General features: G+C 37.2%; 2 protein-coding genes across 4 annotated transcripts; one reads left to right on the top strand and one right to left on the bottom strand.

Moving 5' to 3' along the window:
- The first annotated feature begins 274 nt into the window (after positions 1-274).
- On the top strand, positions 275-4,411 carry LOC127241409 (probable serine/threonine-protein kinase At1g54610). The gene is made up of 7 exons (XM_051260446.1): positions 275-908; positions 1,275-1,559; positions 2,788-3,105; positions 3,202-3,429; positions 3,528-3,628; positions 3,701-3,836; positions 3,915-4,411. Exons 1-7 carry the CDS (start codon positions 585-587, stop codon positions 4,257-4,259), a joined length of 1,737 nt encoding a protein of 578 aa, XP_051116403.1. The 5' UTR covers positions 275-584; the 3' UTR covers positions 4,260-4,411.
- LOC127241398 (valine--tRNA ligase, chloroplastic/mitochondrial 2) lies at positions 4,277-15,603 on the bottom strand. Of its 3 annotated transcripts, XR_007836518.1 has the most exons (29): positions 15,341-15,603; positions 15,073-15,160; positions 14,711-14,837; positions 14,127-14,210; positions 13,788-13,882; positions 13,379-13,470; positions 13,028-13,081; positions 12,516-12,568; positions 12,037-12,104; positions 11,528-11,603; positions 11,061-11,144; positions 10,354-10,502; positions 10,142-10,259; positions 9,944-10,060; positions 9,442-9,662; positions 8,941-9,030; positions 8,311-8,422; positions 7,875-7,985; positions 7,580-7,717; positions 7,243-7,293; positions 7,057-7,169; positions 6,184-6,331; positions 5,888-5,992; positions 5,683-5,784; positions 5,468-5,540; positions 5,127-5,293; positions 4,738-4,970; positions 4,574-4,639; positions 4,277-4,448 (listed from the first exon to the last, which is right to left on the bottom strand). XR_007836518.1 is itself a non-coding variant. In XM_051260435.1 (27 exons), the coding sequence occupies exons 1-27, from the start codon at positions 15,573-15,575 to the stop codon at positions 4,842-4,844; spliced, it is 3,000 nt and encodes a 999-aa protein (XP_051116392.1). In that variant the 5' UTR covers positions 15,576-15,603; the 3' UTR covers positions 4,502-4,841. The 3 variants fall into 3 exon arrangements, 1 of the variants encoding a protein (XP_051116392.1); XR_007836517.1 differs by lacking the exon at positions 4,277-4,448 and having other exon boundaries at positions 4,502-4,639; XM_051260435.1 differs by lacking the exon at positions 4,277-4,448 and having other exon boundaries at positions 4,502-4,970.
- Between the last annotated feature and the right edge of the window lie 83 nt (positions 15,604-15,686).

The raw sequence follows: 15,686 nt of genomic DNA, 5'->3' as shown, positions 1-15,686 counted from the left end.
GAACGAAAAAGTAGATAAAAAGGGGAAATTCTTTTCTTTCCACCCGAGTTTCCTTTTTCCCAGAAGCTTGCAATGTGGAAAGACCTGAGCCTTTTTTTTTTTCCTGTGCTTCTCTCCGATGATACACATACATACGTGTGTAGTATTTTTTTTTTTTACCTGACGGATAAAAGAACACTTACCCAGGAATTCAGACAAATAAATGTAGGCACAGAGCAATAAATGCAGTCACTGAGCAACGCAGTATAATACAATTGGTTCTTTTTCTATTTCTTTATTGATTTTGTCATCCATCTCTGGTTTTTCTTAATCCTCGAATTGACTACTCTTTCTTGTGTTGTTTTCATTCTTTCAAAAATGATTAAGCTTTCTTGTTTTCGGTGGTTCATTTGCAGCGCGCTCACACGCGCGCGCGCACGAACTCTGTGGCCTCTCTCTCTCTCGTGAGCGAGCAATTAATGCGGAGCAGTTATTTCTAGGTAGCTCGATTGGGTTTCGATTGTTTTTATTGTTTTTGAGTTTCTGCATTTTGGAGTGGAATGGGGGGCTGAGAATTTTGTTGTAATCTGAGGGAATTATTGGTTATGGGGTGCGTTCTTGGGAAGAGAGCCACCGCCGGGGAGAGAGAAGCCCGCCGGAGAGGGAAAAAAGACGCTCGCCGGAAGGAAAAAAATGGCGAGCGGGAGGTTGTGCAGCATCCCGCCGCTGCTGTGCAGGACAACGCTGTCGTGGAGAAGAAGATCGAAGAAGTTCCTGCGGCGGCCGCGCCGGTGACGCTGCTGGAGTTCCGGCTGAAGAGGGGAATCTCCAGCTGCGAGGGATGGCCGTCGTGGCTACACGACGTCGCCGGGGACGCCATCAAAGACTGGAAGCCTCGCCGTGCGAACTCCTTCGAGAAACTGGATAAGGTAATTGATGTCGCCGTCGCCGTCTCCGTCGGCCGGCGGTTCTGAAATCCACGTATGTATGTATGAATGTGTAGGCTATTTATAGCTTTGAAGGTCGGTGAATAGGAAGTACCATTGTTGATTCGAAAGGTACAATACTGCAATGCATGCGTTTCTTATAAGTGCATCAGATCATTGAGTAATTAACTGGCTGCCATTTCTGCAAGCCCCACAAAGAATCATTCTCTTTGCCCTAATTAAGCTCTCTTCTTCCTTAATTTTGTTGCCCTAATTGCACTTAGGCTTGCTAAATATGTAATAGAGGAAGAAAACAAGAAGGAATACTACTGCTGTCTATGAATGAAATCCAATCCAAATTGTGTGCAGATTGGGCAAGGGACGTATAGCAATGTGTATAAAGCTAGGGATTTGATAACTGGGAAGGTAGTAGCTCTGAAGAAAGTGAGGTTTGATAATTTAGAGCCGGAGACTGTAAGATTCATGGCAAGAGAAATACTGGTTCTGAGGAGGCTGGATCATCCCAATGTGATTAAACTTGAAGGTCTGGTTATTTCCCGAATGTCTAGCAGTCTCTACCTTGTTTTTGAGTATATGGAGCATGACCTCGCCGGTCTTATCGCCATTCAAACGGTCAAGTTCACAGAACCTCAGGTAAAAAATAAAAAACTGTCTGCAATTTTCTTCATGTGTTTAATCATTGCTCAGTGTTTCAAATGCTTGGCTATGTCCGCTGAATATGCATGTTTGTGGATTATTCATTGTCTTGTTAGCTTTGCAAAATGATGATCTTATGTTTCAGTTTGAGGGTAGATAGTGAAGTTTTCTACATAAATGTCAGTTAGGAAATCTTACCTGTTTTTCCAGATTGTGTATTTGCCTCTGTCGGTGAAGCACTGGTTGTGGACAGAGGTTCCTTTATGTTGCATTTGGGTGTATAGATAGGTTTGTTGTCTTCGTGAAATTTAAGATCATGTGCTTTTTGGCTGCTACTGATAGACATTTCTTTGTCATTGGTATCCTGACATGGGAATTGGGTGCCCGGGGCTGTTTCTTCTAGTGGTAATTGGAGAGTCTATAAGGGACATGACATTGCTGTGACATCGTGATCAAGCCATTTCAGACAGTTATCAAGTTGTTTGTTTCCCTCTCTAAAAGTGAACTGCTATTGTTTTTTACTATAGTGGTTGCTGTTGGCGTTAATACATGATTGAAACATCTTAGTTGTTTGAATGAAAACTCTAATTTCCTTTTCTAGAAGATAAGTATCTAGTCTACATTCATTGTGCTGTTAAAAAGTATTATTGGCATTTTGTGTTCTACCTTTTGCTTTTAATTTACTTTCGTGTTAGTGAATAAGATTCAGGGAAAGTGCCATTTTGAAGTAAAGTTTTCTTCAGTTTATATTAGGACAACACCTTGTGGTTCACTGAGGAATTCTTTTACCTTCATCACTGAAAAGAGAACCTGCAGGTTCTTTGGTTAGTGCCAAAATCTATCTCCCTGATTATAGGTTAGAACATGTCCGTGAGCTGTGACAAACTAGGACGATTGGATGTAGTGCATTATGCCACTGTGGTACAACTTCATAACCTTTTCTAGTTGTCGATTTAGGTTGTTGATCAGAAGTGTGAATACACCTTGCTCTGACTTCTTATGATCATGTGACGCTATTGTTTTCTAATCAAGTTATTAGTGTCTAGTGGCCTTGTTGGGATGGGATTCCTTTTGTGTTCTGAATGCAGACATCCTTGAAATTCTGAGAAGAATTTTTATGGTTGAGAAAGAATATGTTTGTCTGGATGATTGCTTTCTAGATGTATGTACAAGGTTGGTTATATATGCTCTGTATGTGTTGTAAGATTTATGTTACCCTGTTCAGGTCAAATGCTACATGAAACAATTGCTTTCCGGTCTAGAGCACTGCCACAACAATGGCGTCCTACACCGTGATATTAAGTGTTCTAATTTGCTTGTCGACAATGATGGGAACTTAAGAATAGCTGACTTTGGTCTAGCTTCTTTCTTCGACCCAGAATGCAAGAAACCAATGACAAGCCGTGTGATCACCCTTTGGTACCGTCCCCCTGAACTTCTGCTTGGAGCCAATTATTATGATGCAGGGGTTGATTTGTGGAGCGCTGGCTGTATTCTGGCAGAATTGTTTGCCGGGAGGCCAATATTGCGCGGTCGAACAGAGGTACACACCTTCAGGATTTCTTGATTCCTGCCTTGTTTAGTAACAGCTTTTTAGTTTTCTTTTTGTCAAAGCTTTACTCACTCAATGTGTTCATAGGTTGAACAGCTGCACAAGATATTCAAACTCTGTGGTTCGCCATCGGAGGAATACTGGAAGAAATCGCGATTACCAAATGCAACTCTATATAAACCTCAGCAACCTTATAAATGCTGTATAGCAGAAGCCTTCAGAGATTTTCCACCAACTGCTGTTTCCCTATTAGAAACTCTCCTAGCCGTTGATGCCGATGCACGCGGCACTGCTGCCGCTGCCTTGAGTAGTGAGGTAAGCAGTTTTTGCATTCTTATAGTTGATCTTGTATTTGGAAGCTTTGTTCTTTAATTTGTTGGTGTGCTTTTTGTTTATCTATCTGTTTATTTCAGTTTTTTACAACTGAGCCATTTGCTTGTGAGCCATCGAGCTTACCAAAGTTCCCCCCAAGTAAGGAAATGGACATAAAACTGAGAGATGAAGCAGGCAGAAGGTACTACTTTGCATCATTTCTATATAGCACCCTCTGTTATAAAAAAATCTGAGTCCCTTATTGTCTGCGTAGGCAACAAGGAATTGCCACAAAACCTCAGATCTTAGCTGGCAATGGCAATGGCACTAGACGAATGAGGTCTCGCGAAAGGGTTGGTCATGCAGTTCCTGCTCCAGAAGCTAATGCAGAGCTTCAAATCAACTTAGATGTATGTCTTTTTTCCATATAGTACCTATCTGTAAAGTACTGAGACAAGATGGCAAAACTAATGCATGTTTTGGTGCAGAGGCTAAGAATGATGTCTGATGCTAAAATCAGAAGCAAAAGCGACAAATTCCCACCACCACATCAAGATGCAGCTGTTGGCCATCCTCTCGATCCATCTCAAGGCCCCGTGTCATTTGGCGCCCCCGGCGCTTCATTCACTTCCTCAATCTTTGATCCAAAGTCTTCAAGATCTTTAAGGTTGACTACCTCAAAAAGTGGAGCTTCAAGGAGGAAACTCAAAGAAGAACCTCAAAGGGCTCCTTCCCGGAGCTTCATCAATGCTCTGTATCCATCTTCTGTTGGCTGGGACTTTAGGTTTGGCCGAAGAAGAGCAGTTTCAGAAAATTTCGGGGAAAGAAGGTAGAGGTCAGTGTAGACAGATTTTACAAGTTACCGATTTTTGCTGCAAACAGCTCATAATCAAGTGCATTCAATCTACGTTGTGTATTGTGTATAATCAAGAACATAGCAATTTTTTGTTATCTTTCAAAAAATAGAAGACATGGTTTATAGATAGCCCTCGCTTGTGCTGTGTAGTTCATGAACTCCTTTCCTGCCATAAGCATTCATTTGGATATGATTTTCAGTTACAAAAGCACAAGGAAATCGAAACATGTAGAATATTCTGAGGATTTTATTACAATCAGCAGGAAGTACAACTTGTTCTTCAAAGCTCACCTTTCTTTCTCTATGTAACTTATGGTCTTTCTAATCACAACAAATGTATCTTCTTCAAATTCAGAGCTGTCAAAAAGATTTTAATAAGATGATAATAGTGATTTTGAAATGATAAGAACGCTAGTTTGGATATATGTACTGCCTTTTACACCCAAGAAACTAACCTCAATGGATAGGATTCAGCACAAAAAAGAATATATCATTGTCGCGCTACAACTTGAAGACTGCACCCCAGTTGCTAATTGGAAGCCGAGGACTCTTAGCGACTTCAGTTAGATACCAAAACTGTGGACTGGAGAAATGCAAGGCGTTTTCTTGTTAAAGCTAGTTTTTCTTCTGCTTCTGCTGCTTTTTCTCGAACCCCAGAGACAACATTCTCAGGAGCTTTCTCTACAAACTGTATAGGGTGGATTGATCAATCAGTTAACACACCAAAGGATGTATACATATGCGTATATATATGTGTGTGTCCACTCTCTTGACACTTCTCTAATAAAAAATTAAGTTATTAAAACATTTGTCTATGATATTAAAACAAACATAATATACTTACACTTGGAGAGCTTAGGCGTGTCATGAGTGCATCATACTCGGTTTGCATTTTTGCAATGCGCTTTGTAAGTCTTTGAACTTCAGCAGAAATATCTACCATGTCAGCAAGAGGAAGGTAAGCCTCCAAACCTTCACTGGCAACAAGATGGACTGATTGATTGGCATCTCCTGCCGATCATCTTGTATTAGTAAAAAGCCTTCGCTGAGGAAATTCTTTTTATTACAAGCAAACATATCCAGTGCAGCATTAACAAAAACTCAGGGCAACAAAAAGCATTGTAGAACCTAGAAATGACACTCAAAATGCCCAATTTTTCAAAAGAGGTGTAATTGTTGAGATACCTGGGGGAGTTCCTGTAAACGTGACATTTTGCAGATCTAGTCTAGAGAGAAGAGCCAAGACTTCTTTTTCGTTCTGCACCATGAAGTATTAAGCTTAAAAAGACAACCAACTCAAGATCTTAACTTTAATATCGAATCAGGCAAACAAAATGGATCTGCCATAAGTTCTTCAAATGCTCTAGAAGGAATGAGTGTATGATGCATTGCCAACTTACAGAAATATATTGCAGGACTTCTGAACTTGCAACAACACAAACAGATATTCGTCTTGCTGGCTCAACCAAGTACTCTGCCCGTGCATTGCGGATAGCTCTTGTCTGGGGTTATACACAATACGCAAAACCACTATTTAAACCCACACGCATATTTGCATTAGACCAAGAAAGTATGGGAAAAGCAAAAGGAAAAGAAAAGAGCTACCAAGGCTTGTAAGTTCTCAAATTTCTTCACTGATTCAGCATGCCTTGGAAGAGAAGTGGGAGGCCAAGCTGACACTATCAAAGCTTCTTCTCGGTTGGGTAGTGACTGTCAGTTGAACATTTTTATAGGGTCAAATAATAAATGCGACACTTTCAGACAATATATAAGCACTAAGTTATATATCCACATGTTAATATATTTGTGAATGTCAATAGAGCTGAACTAGAAGAGGCTAATTCTTAAAACAGATGAAGATGTATCATATGTATGACCATAGAAATCTCAGATGTGTATACCTGCCAAAGTGCTTCGCTTACAAAAGGCATAAATGGGTGAAGTAATTTCAGTATGTTTTCGAAGACATACAAGAGAACTGCTTGCGCCACAGAAGCAACTGAGTCACCACCAGAGTGATACAGCCTGGCTTTACTTGCTTCAATATACCTAAAGAGAACAGATAGCAAGTGTCTCAACACAAATAACCGAGTAGTAATGATAATAAATAATTGAGCAGCAAAGACAAGCAAAAAGAAAGGTTTTATGACCATTAAACTATAAGAAAGCTGGTTATAGTTTGAGAACGAGCATTGGTCACAACGAGGTGCAAGGTACTGAAACTCTTAAAGAACATGATCAAGACATTGCTACTATTTAAGGAAAAAATTGATTTGGCACCATATCATGTCAGATTTCAGTGCTTGAAAAGCTGTCTTGTTGCAAAACGTAGTTTTGGATATGAAACCTTCATTCCTTTCTGGGTATTCCAGAACAACCAGAACCTATGTGAGGAGAGAGCTTAAAATTAAAGGAACTAACATTGATCACATATATCAATGATTGTGTCAAGCAAACAATGCAAGCGAGAAAGTAAGGAGATAAGGGATTGAGGTTGCGTTCTGAGACACCCACTCACGCTGCCCAATGTCTTGAGTACCAACACGACAATGAGGCATTAGGGAGCGGGAGCAAGAATTTTTGTATCGCAACAGGATTTGAGATATGTGTCATATGCATTAAATATGACATCCATATCGACTGGAGAGGGGATTCATGAGGCAGATTCCAAATGCCAATATGAATTATGGCTTGTTTCTATGTTGAAATAAAAAAATAATAATAAAAAAAAAACAATTGTAACAATACAGTGACAAAAGCAACGAGAGGCATACCAATCAGCAAAATCAAACCAAAAGAAATCATATATTTCTCTGGCAACATCTCCAAAGAAAAACTTGTCATAACTAGCAGTGACCGCATCTATCAACATATGAAGTTTTGATACCTGCACATAAAGCCATGTTAATTGGAAAGTAGAAAAATACTCGAAATAATAGCAATATCAACATATAACTTACCACCCAACATTCTGGCAGAGGTAGCTTTAATAGATAATCTTCAGCATCAAACTGCAAAATCGCTGAGCTATCAATGGATGTATGGTTGATACAATGGAATAAATCACTGCCCAAGACCAAGAACATGGCCACATATAGGAACAATATCATATCGGATAGTGTAGATGAAATTATTTTTCCAGTAAACATCATATATATGTATAATCCTACTTTGTTATCATTGCAGCTTTTTAAATAGCCGTCCAATCACTTAGCTATCTACAACGTGAATTAAAATATACATTCGGATCAATTGATAAAACCTGTTCATTATCCAAATATTAATAGGCATATATACCTTAAAGTCCTGTACAGCTTCCCAAGCCAATTTATCATCTTGACGCGGCAAATTCTGTAACACAAACTTTCCAGCATTCCAGAGTTTGTTTGTGAGTGCTTTGTTAGAGTTCAATCTCTCAGTTGATAAATTTAGATCCTATACCAGAATGAGGAAAAACAATAGATATTCAACCTTTGAATTTAGGATGGGACACATCCACTGTGATATCAGTGTGCCAACCACAACAGAGCATCCTCACAAGATTTCTTGGGACCAAGTATTCTTGAACAAAGAAAATGTCTAGTGAACAAACCTGTCCAGCCGTTCCTAAGGAAAGTGTGAAGCGTAGAGCATCAGTGCCATACTCTTTGATTGAATCAAGTGGATCAATAACATTTCCCAGTGTTTTTGACATTTTCCGGCCCTGAAAGAATGTAAATAAGTTAGAAATGATATCAGATTCAGAATGCACCTAATAATGGTGAAATTTAGAGTGTATGTTATGCATCTCTACTTTTTCACCATTTAAAATCAGGAAATGTTAAGTTGTACTTCTTGAGAGGAACTCATCAGTGGTAAAGTAGTTAACTTCTCAGCAGAGACAACAGCAAAATGAAACTTTCCATCAAAACTAAGATCATGAGTCCATGACCAATAATAATGCCAAAAATATGAGACAAGCAGATTGATGCTCATTAGAGATGTATATTATATTAAAGACCACGGTTCTGGTTTCACAAGATACTCACTTGAGAATCTCGTATAAGTCCATGGAGATAAACATTTGAAAATGGAATGGTCCCAGTTAACTCTATTCCCATCATAACCATTCTTGCCACCCAAAAGAATAAAATGTCATGCCTGTTCAATGGAGAAACTGTATTAACTTTTTGCATTATAAGAAATGGAATCTCGCTTGAAGTAAAGAGATGCCTAGATGGAGCAACAGACATCTACTCTTATGTTCTTTTTTTGAGTATAAGATAAGCAAATATCTTTCTGTTAACCATAATATAATAGAGTATGAATGCAACTGATGTCAACAATGCATCATGCAGAGTGGCGCAAGGTCGCAAGGATAACCGATACGATCTAAATTCTCATGCACAACTATTTAGATAGAAGATAAAATAAATTTAAGTTCTAATTAATTTCAGCAAGAGAGAATATATTTTGAGGAAGAGAGAAATAAATCTTAAGTAACACAACACATCAGATATGTCTAGTACAATCCATACTTAATGTTTTTTTTTTTAAAAAAAATAATAATAAAATAATGCCACCAAGAATAGTCTGGTCTATACAAAGTGTCTACATGTACAATCACATTGTGCTATGCAAAAAGATTAAGTGTAAACCAAAACTAGATAGGAAAATACCCAGTCTCAAGAAGTGAAGTAGGATAAAATGCCTTAAAATCCTTTGCGGATGTGTCTGGCCAACCGAGAGTGCTGAATGGCCACAATGAACTAAGAGACAAGAAAGATGAATCCCACAATTAGTTTTTTAAATAATCTACAATCATCAATATAACATTCCGGATTCAACCGATATTTGAACAACAACTAAGTTAAGAGAGTATGAATAAAATAAAGTAGGTAGAGAAATTGGTTTGTAGCCAATCAATATACAGTAGTGTAACTTAAATAAGTAACAACAATCTGCAAAAGAATATGGCATAGAAGGCATAATATCTTACTCTAGTTAGACTAAGGCCAACAAGAATAATCCACAACTACCAAACCACCATTAAAAAATTGAATTTGGGTTTCATACCCTGAAAAAAACTGCTGAAGGGCAATGATATTGACAAAAATTAATATATAAAGAAGTAAGGTAACACACAGTCACACACACAAACATGTATGATACCGACAAACCTGGAAAACCAAGTGTCAAGAACATCTGGATCCTGGTATATTTCAACACTTTCCCCATACTTTTCACGAGCTTTATTGAAAGCTTCTTCTGTGTTTCTAGCAACAATATACTCCTCTTCACAATCTTTACCCACTATGTACCAAACAGGTATCCGGTGTCCCCACCACAGCTGCCTGCTTATACACCAGTCTTTGATATTCGACAGCCAGTGATTATATATCTAGAATAGACATGTACCCATGTCAGAATATATGGCTAGACAAAACAAGTGGTTGCCATTTAACAATAAGACTATACCAATTAAAATATGTGATTTTATGGGAATTGATTTTCTGGCTTTAGAACTCTATATTCACATAATTAACATGAAGCTGGGGATAAATGTAGATGCAAGTTTAGGACTCTAGTAGCTTCAAAAGTGAGCAAAGCTGGGACATGTGAAAATATAAAAATGAGCCCCAAGACAAATGCAGCGCACATAAGCTACAATTGTAATCACACCTTCTCAAATCTTTCAGGCACTATAGTTAATTCTTCTTTTTCTACTGCTTCGAAGGCCTTCTCTGCCAAGGGCTCCATTGTCACAAACCACTGCTTGCTTACCAGGGGTTCGATTATCTGATAAGGATATTTCATTAGAAGAAGGGATTAAATGAGTATAATGACTACTAGCACAAATGCTAAATAATGTTTGCACACCTCTCCACCACGCTGTGATCTTGGAACCCGTAGAGTGTGAGCCTCCTTTTTTACTGCTAGCCCCGTCTCCTCAAGATCTGACCAAAGTTTCTTCCTTGCCTCAAACCGATCAAGACCACTAGCATATTGGAGGAATCACATAAAATCAGGTCACAAATGAATTTCTTCACCACCTATAAAAACAGTTTGGCATCCCAAATTGCAACAATTACCAGTATAATCCAGCAACTTCATTTAAAGTTCCATCTTTATTCATGACATTAAGGATGGGGAGACCAAGTTTCCGAGCAAGAAGATAGTCATTGTGATCATGACCAGGGCTTATCTTCAAGACACCAGTCCCAAAGTCTTTATCCACATACTGCATCTCAAAAAGAAAGTAATTTCAGAAATAGACACCTGCCTGAATAAATAAAGCATGTCGAATGTGAGTAGAGGCAATGGAGGGTAACTGAAAGGTTCCGAAATTTCAAAAAAACATCACTTTCATTCTCAAGATGGGAATAAAACAGTTAACAGTAGACATGTAAAATCTCATGGTAAGTCCAATTCCATGTTCATTTACATTCCAACATTTCCTTTTAACGTTGAAGAACGAAAAATTTTCCCCACATATTTTCGTAGGAACAAAAAAAGGCAATCAGCATGCATCACTCTTTAACAAAATCCAAAATGTATGGTGCATATGATCAAACAAAGCCTTGAAATGCATGACAACATATTTTAGTTTGATACTATGAATTTTGATGGCTACAAGCCTCAACATCCTCTTAATCCATAAGGCATCCTACAACAGACATGTTTTACATAATCTACATATATCGTCATCTTTTCTATACTAAAAATAAAAATAAAAATCCACGAGGCACTTAAATTCTTTACAAATTAAAAGTAATAAATATGGAGGAAAATCATTCACCTTATCGGAGATAATGGGCACGTGCCTGCCGTATGTCATAGGAACAATAGCCATTTTCCCAATGTACTTCGAATATCGCTCATCCTATGGAATTACTAGCAGAAATGTTATCAGTGGAACTGATTGTGAGAATAACACCCATAGTAATGAAACTTTCGATTGGATAAAAGGTTGAAGCATAACCCAAAATAATATATATATATATATAGATAGTTGGAATAAAGCATATATAACGAGAGAGAGAATTGTGAAGTAGTCATAGATAGTTGGAATAAAGCATATTTTCAAACCAATAGACAACAACAAAGCACACTCAAGTAGCAACTAAGCTTCACTAAAGAAGTAGTTCCATAAAGAAGCTGATTAATTGTGGGCATTCACAAGACACATTAGCTTTCCTTCGATGCCATTTCACAAGACACATTGTTCATGAAATTCTTTCCTGATATGTTAAAACAGACACTAACCGCTGGATTCACTGCTACAGCTGTATCACCAAATAAAGTCTCGGGCCTTGTTGTTGCAATTGTCAAGAAGTCACTCCTGTTATGTGGAGGACTAACTTTATTATAAAAGCAAATGAACATGTACATATCTTTCAGAATCTGATTGTGCACAAGCACAGACAAGTTTAAAGTCTTATGGTGGGTGCTCTATTTAACTGCTCATTCATATGATAAGTCATGTTATTTGTATTCATTCCAAGTTCCACCATCATGTATCCTTTCCTGTTGCTGCTGATAGCTTGGGCTTTGCATTTACTTACATTTACTTATCGCATGTTTGCAATGTTATTAAGAAAGTGTAAGTAAATGCAATGTTATTAAGGAAGTGTAAGTAAATGGCTAAATGCAAAGCCCACGCTGTCAAAAACAACAGGAAAGGACACATGACGGTGGAATGACAAATAACATGATTATCATACGAATTGCATGAATATGTAAATATGATCTTTCACCATTTAATATCATAATACCTCGAACCACCAGCAACACGATACTTGATGTAGTACAGTGCACCTGGTTCTTCTGAGTACTCCACTTCCTAAAATGAAAAACATCACATTGAAAAGTGAAGAATGGTATCATTAACCCTGTGCTTGGCTGAAAATTTACGAGAGAAAAAAGGAAAGACAAATAGTTGGCAAAACAATTAAAGTTATAAGGTTGTTAATGAAAATGTTATAGTAAGGAAAATGTACTTTATGGAAGGAAAAATCATTATAATCCCAAAAATTACAGTTGATTGTCTTTTTTTCAAAACCCAAACTTTCAAGTCTTCCACCTGTTGCTTTTCCACAACAATAATAATTTACTTTATGAATTTCTTATATGAGACATTGCATCTTTTTATTGCATTTGCAATTTTATTATACTCCTATCCTCCTCACAATCATTGAATCATATATAAGAAGGCAAACCTATGATAGTGGAAAACTAGTCATAAACTACATACAAGGTCAGAAACTGCAGTCTGCAAATTGGGGGACCAATTGACCAGATAAGAACCTGCAAGAAACTTTTGTTAATACATATATCAGAGCACAACATGGAAGTCTTGACATTCACAGCTCAGTGGATATTTGGAAATAAATGTTTTGCAGTATGGTATGATGAACCTTTCAATCCACATGTATTCAAAATTTCAAATCATTACCACGAGTAGTAAGAAGTACAAAAAAAAAAAGGGACCACCAATTCAAGTCATGCTTATCTCTTGAGAAAGTTGAAAAAAAATTGATCAAAATAGATAGTCCGTTTCTTGAATTTCTTTTTATTGGACATTCACACTAAAACTTGACAAAGATACCCAATGCTAAATATAAGCTATAAGGTAATACAGTTATACAAAGTTTCGATGTTGCAATTCCATTAGATTATTTTAGTTTGTGAGGAAGGAATTGCTTCAGCTTTCAATTAGAGATTCACTACAAAATAGGAAAATTCTTACAAAGTCATAATCTATACCTTGATAAATGAGACCTTTCTCATGCAGCCTGACAAATGCTTCAACTACTGCTCCTGCAGACAGTAAGAAAATAAATATTAGTGCAAGCAGTACCAGATAATTGTATTGCCATATGCACCTTTGATTCACCAAAAATTAAATAGCATGACTGGTTGCTTGAAACATTTTAACTTGAAGGCTTGAAGCAGAAGAGGAATACAATTATCTTAACTTGTAAAGCTTTACACTTAAACCATATGTAACAGATTGTGATAACTTGGCACCAAACTTTGCATATTGTAGAAACTTTGCAATATTATGCTACGAGTGATGCATGATTGATGAGGGATTTACTGGAGAAACTTCCTTACGACTCAGCTGGGCATCAAGGGTAAAACGTTCTCTGGTCCAATCACAAGAAGCACCAAGTCTCTTAATTTGATTTGTGATTGTTCCACCATATCTACAGGTAACATATTGAAAGAGGCACATTAGTAAAACAAAACCAAAGAGATAACTTACATCAAGACTTGAAAGTTCAAGCAAGATTCTTCCAAACAACTTAAGATAACTGGCCCCCAACTTATAAAGGGTATCACATGATCAATTCATTATGATCATGAGAACTATGCCTAATACAAGGATGAATTAGCATTCAAACATATTTACTAATTCTACATGTTTCAAATTTCATCCAATATCAAAAGAAAGCAAAATATGGATAAAGCATGTTGGGAAAACATAAGCAAAGATAAAATGGAATCAGAATGAGTACAATACTTTTCTTTCCATTCCCATACTCTTTTGGTAAATTCTTCTCTGCCCAAATCAACTCTTTTTACTCCTTCTGCAGCCAGCATTCTTTCCACCACCAGCTGAAAATGAGAGTGCATTCATGACAAAATAAAATAGTTTTCTAAAAATCTAAAAGGATCACTGAACAACAAGACAATCACAACCAACATTGCAGCAGTCTTTGAAAGTTAGCTAGTACATCAAAGATGATAGGGTGTTCGATTCATCACAATTTAAAGTTCGGTATCTAAGATACCAGAAGATATTGTGCAACCAAACAGATCCAAGTAAATGCAAAACAACAAGTGTAGATGCAATGTCAACCTGGGTTGCAATACCAGCATGATCAGTCCCAGGAAGCCAGAGCGTAGGTCTTCCTCTCATTCTATGGTATCTAATCATAATATCCTACAATTGCATGAAATCAATAAGATCAATAATTATAAACAAGTAGAAGGGCTAATAAAGAATACAAGAGTTGTAAATTGATTATTTGGACGGGACAAACAAATGATTGCTTGACAAGTGATATTCTTTCAGCTATGTTTTGAAACAGAATAAAATAGAAAATGCTTGTGCATGCAAAATAAATCTAAGGAGAATCCATGGGTGAGTTCACCCAACATTTTTTGGTGAGACAATTCACCATGAATATTACCAAAAAAATATAATAATTTAATATATATAATTATACTCTATTCACTCACAAAAAAAAAAAAAAAACCAACAATGCAATATAAAAAATTATATTTTTATTTTAATAACACAATTTTCCATACTCCACATAAAAAAATACATACATCTAAAAACACAAAGTAAACACACCCGCAGCTATACCTGAAAAATGGAAACTAGAATAGAAATTAAAAGATTGAAAACAATCCAAGAAAATGATCACCATTTCTAACCTCAAGTGTTACAAACATGGCATGCCCCATATGTAATGAGCCTGTAACGTTGGGAGGGGGCATCGAAATTACAAATGGTTCACTTCCTCTCTCAGAATTTGGTTTGAAATACCCCTGCGACTCCCACCTAATATCCATCATAAACTTGTTAAGATTATATACTAGTTTATACAAGAAAGATGCTTTCAAAAGAACCGCTTTTTAAAAGCGTATCAATAGAAGATTGTCACTTGATCTAACAAAATGAAAATCACGAACGCTGTTCAAACACTGAATTTTAAAACACTAAGGCATTTTGCTTGGACATTTCACATATATAACTGAAAGTGAAAATAGATAAAATCTTATCACAATCAACTTACCATTTGTATATCCTTTCTTCGGCTGTGAAGTCAAAAGATTTTGCTACTTCGGGAGAAGTAAACGCACCACTATCCTTCATCCCAGCCACTAAAAGTTACATCAAGAAACACGTAGATTTTCAACTTTCAAAAATCAGGAACGATACAAAATGGAAAAGATTCATTTTTCTTTAGCTTGGACATAAAAGAAATCTTGCAAAAGACTCTCTATTCTTTTCTCCAAAAAGCAAGAGTCTCCACCCATTTCTCAACTCAACCAAATGCTTACCAGTAGCAAGACGGGTGCTTCTCGAACAAATGAAATGAGGGCGTGAGAGAGAGACATGGCGACGCCGTTGGATGGAGAAGAGCAGTGGGTTGAGCCTGTAGTAGCATACCGAGCAAGAAGACGATAAGAGGGAGGGGGAATTGGAGAGCGCCATCCAGTCCGCCACAACACCAGTGGAACTCTTGTGAGGCTGATGCTTATAAATCCCCGTCGTGAATGTGATACTGATATTCATTCAATTCACTATCGACGACGAACGATTTGGGCCCAAAACAAATGAAATGAGAGCTTCGTTGGGTTTGAAATCGAACCGGCGTTCCCGTCGTTTACTGATATATTAATATTT

Source organism: Andrographis paniculata, unplaced genomic scaffold, assembly GCF_009805555.1.
Source record: "Andrographis paniculata isolate CXL003 unplaced genomic scaffold, ASM980555v1 Contig18END, whole genome shotgun sequence".
Lineage (NCBI taxonomy): Eukaryota > Viridiplantae > Streptophyta > Magnoliopsida > Lamiales > Acanthaceae > Andrographis > Andrographis paniculata.
The sequence above is the reverse complement of the archived record's forward strand: the minus strand, read 5'-3'. Positions and strand labels throughout refer to the sequence as shown.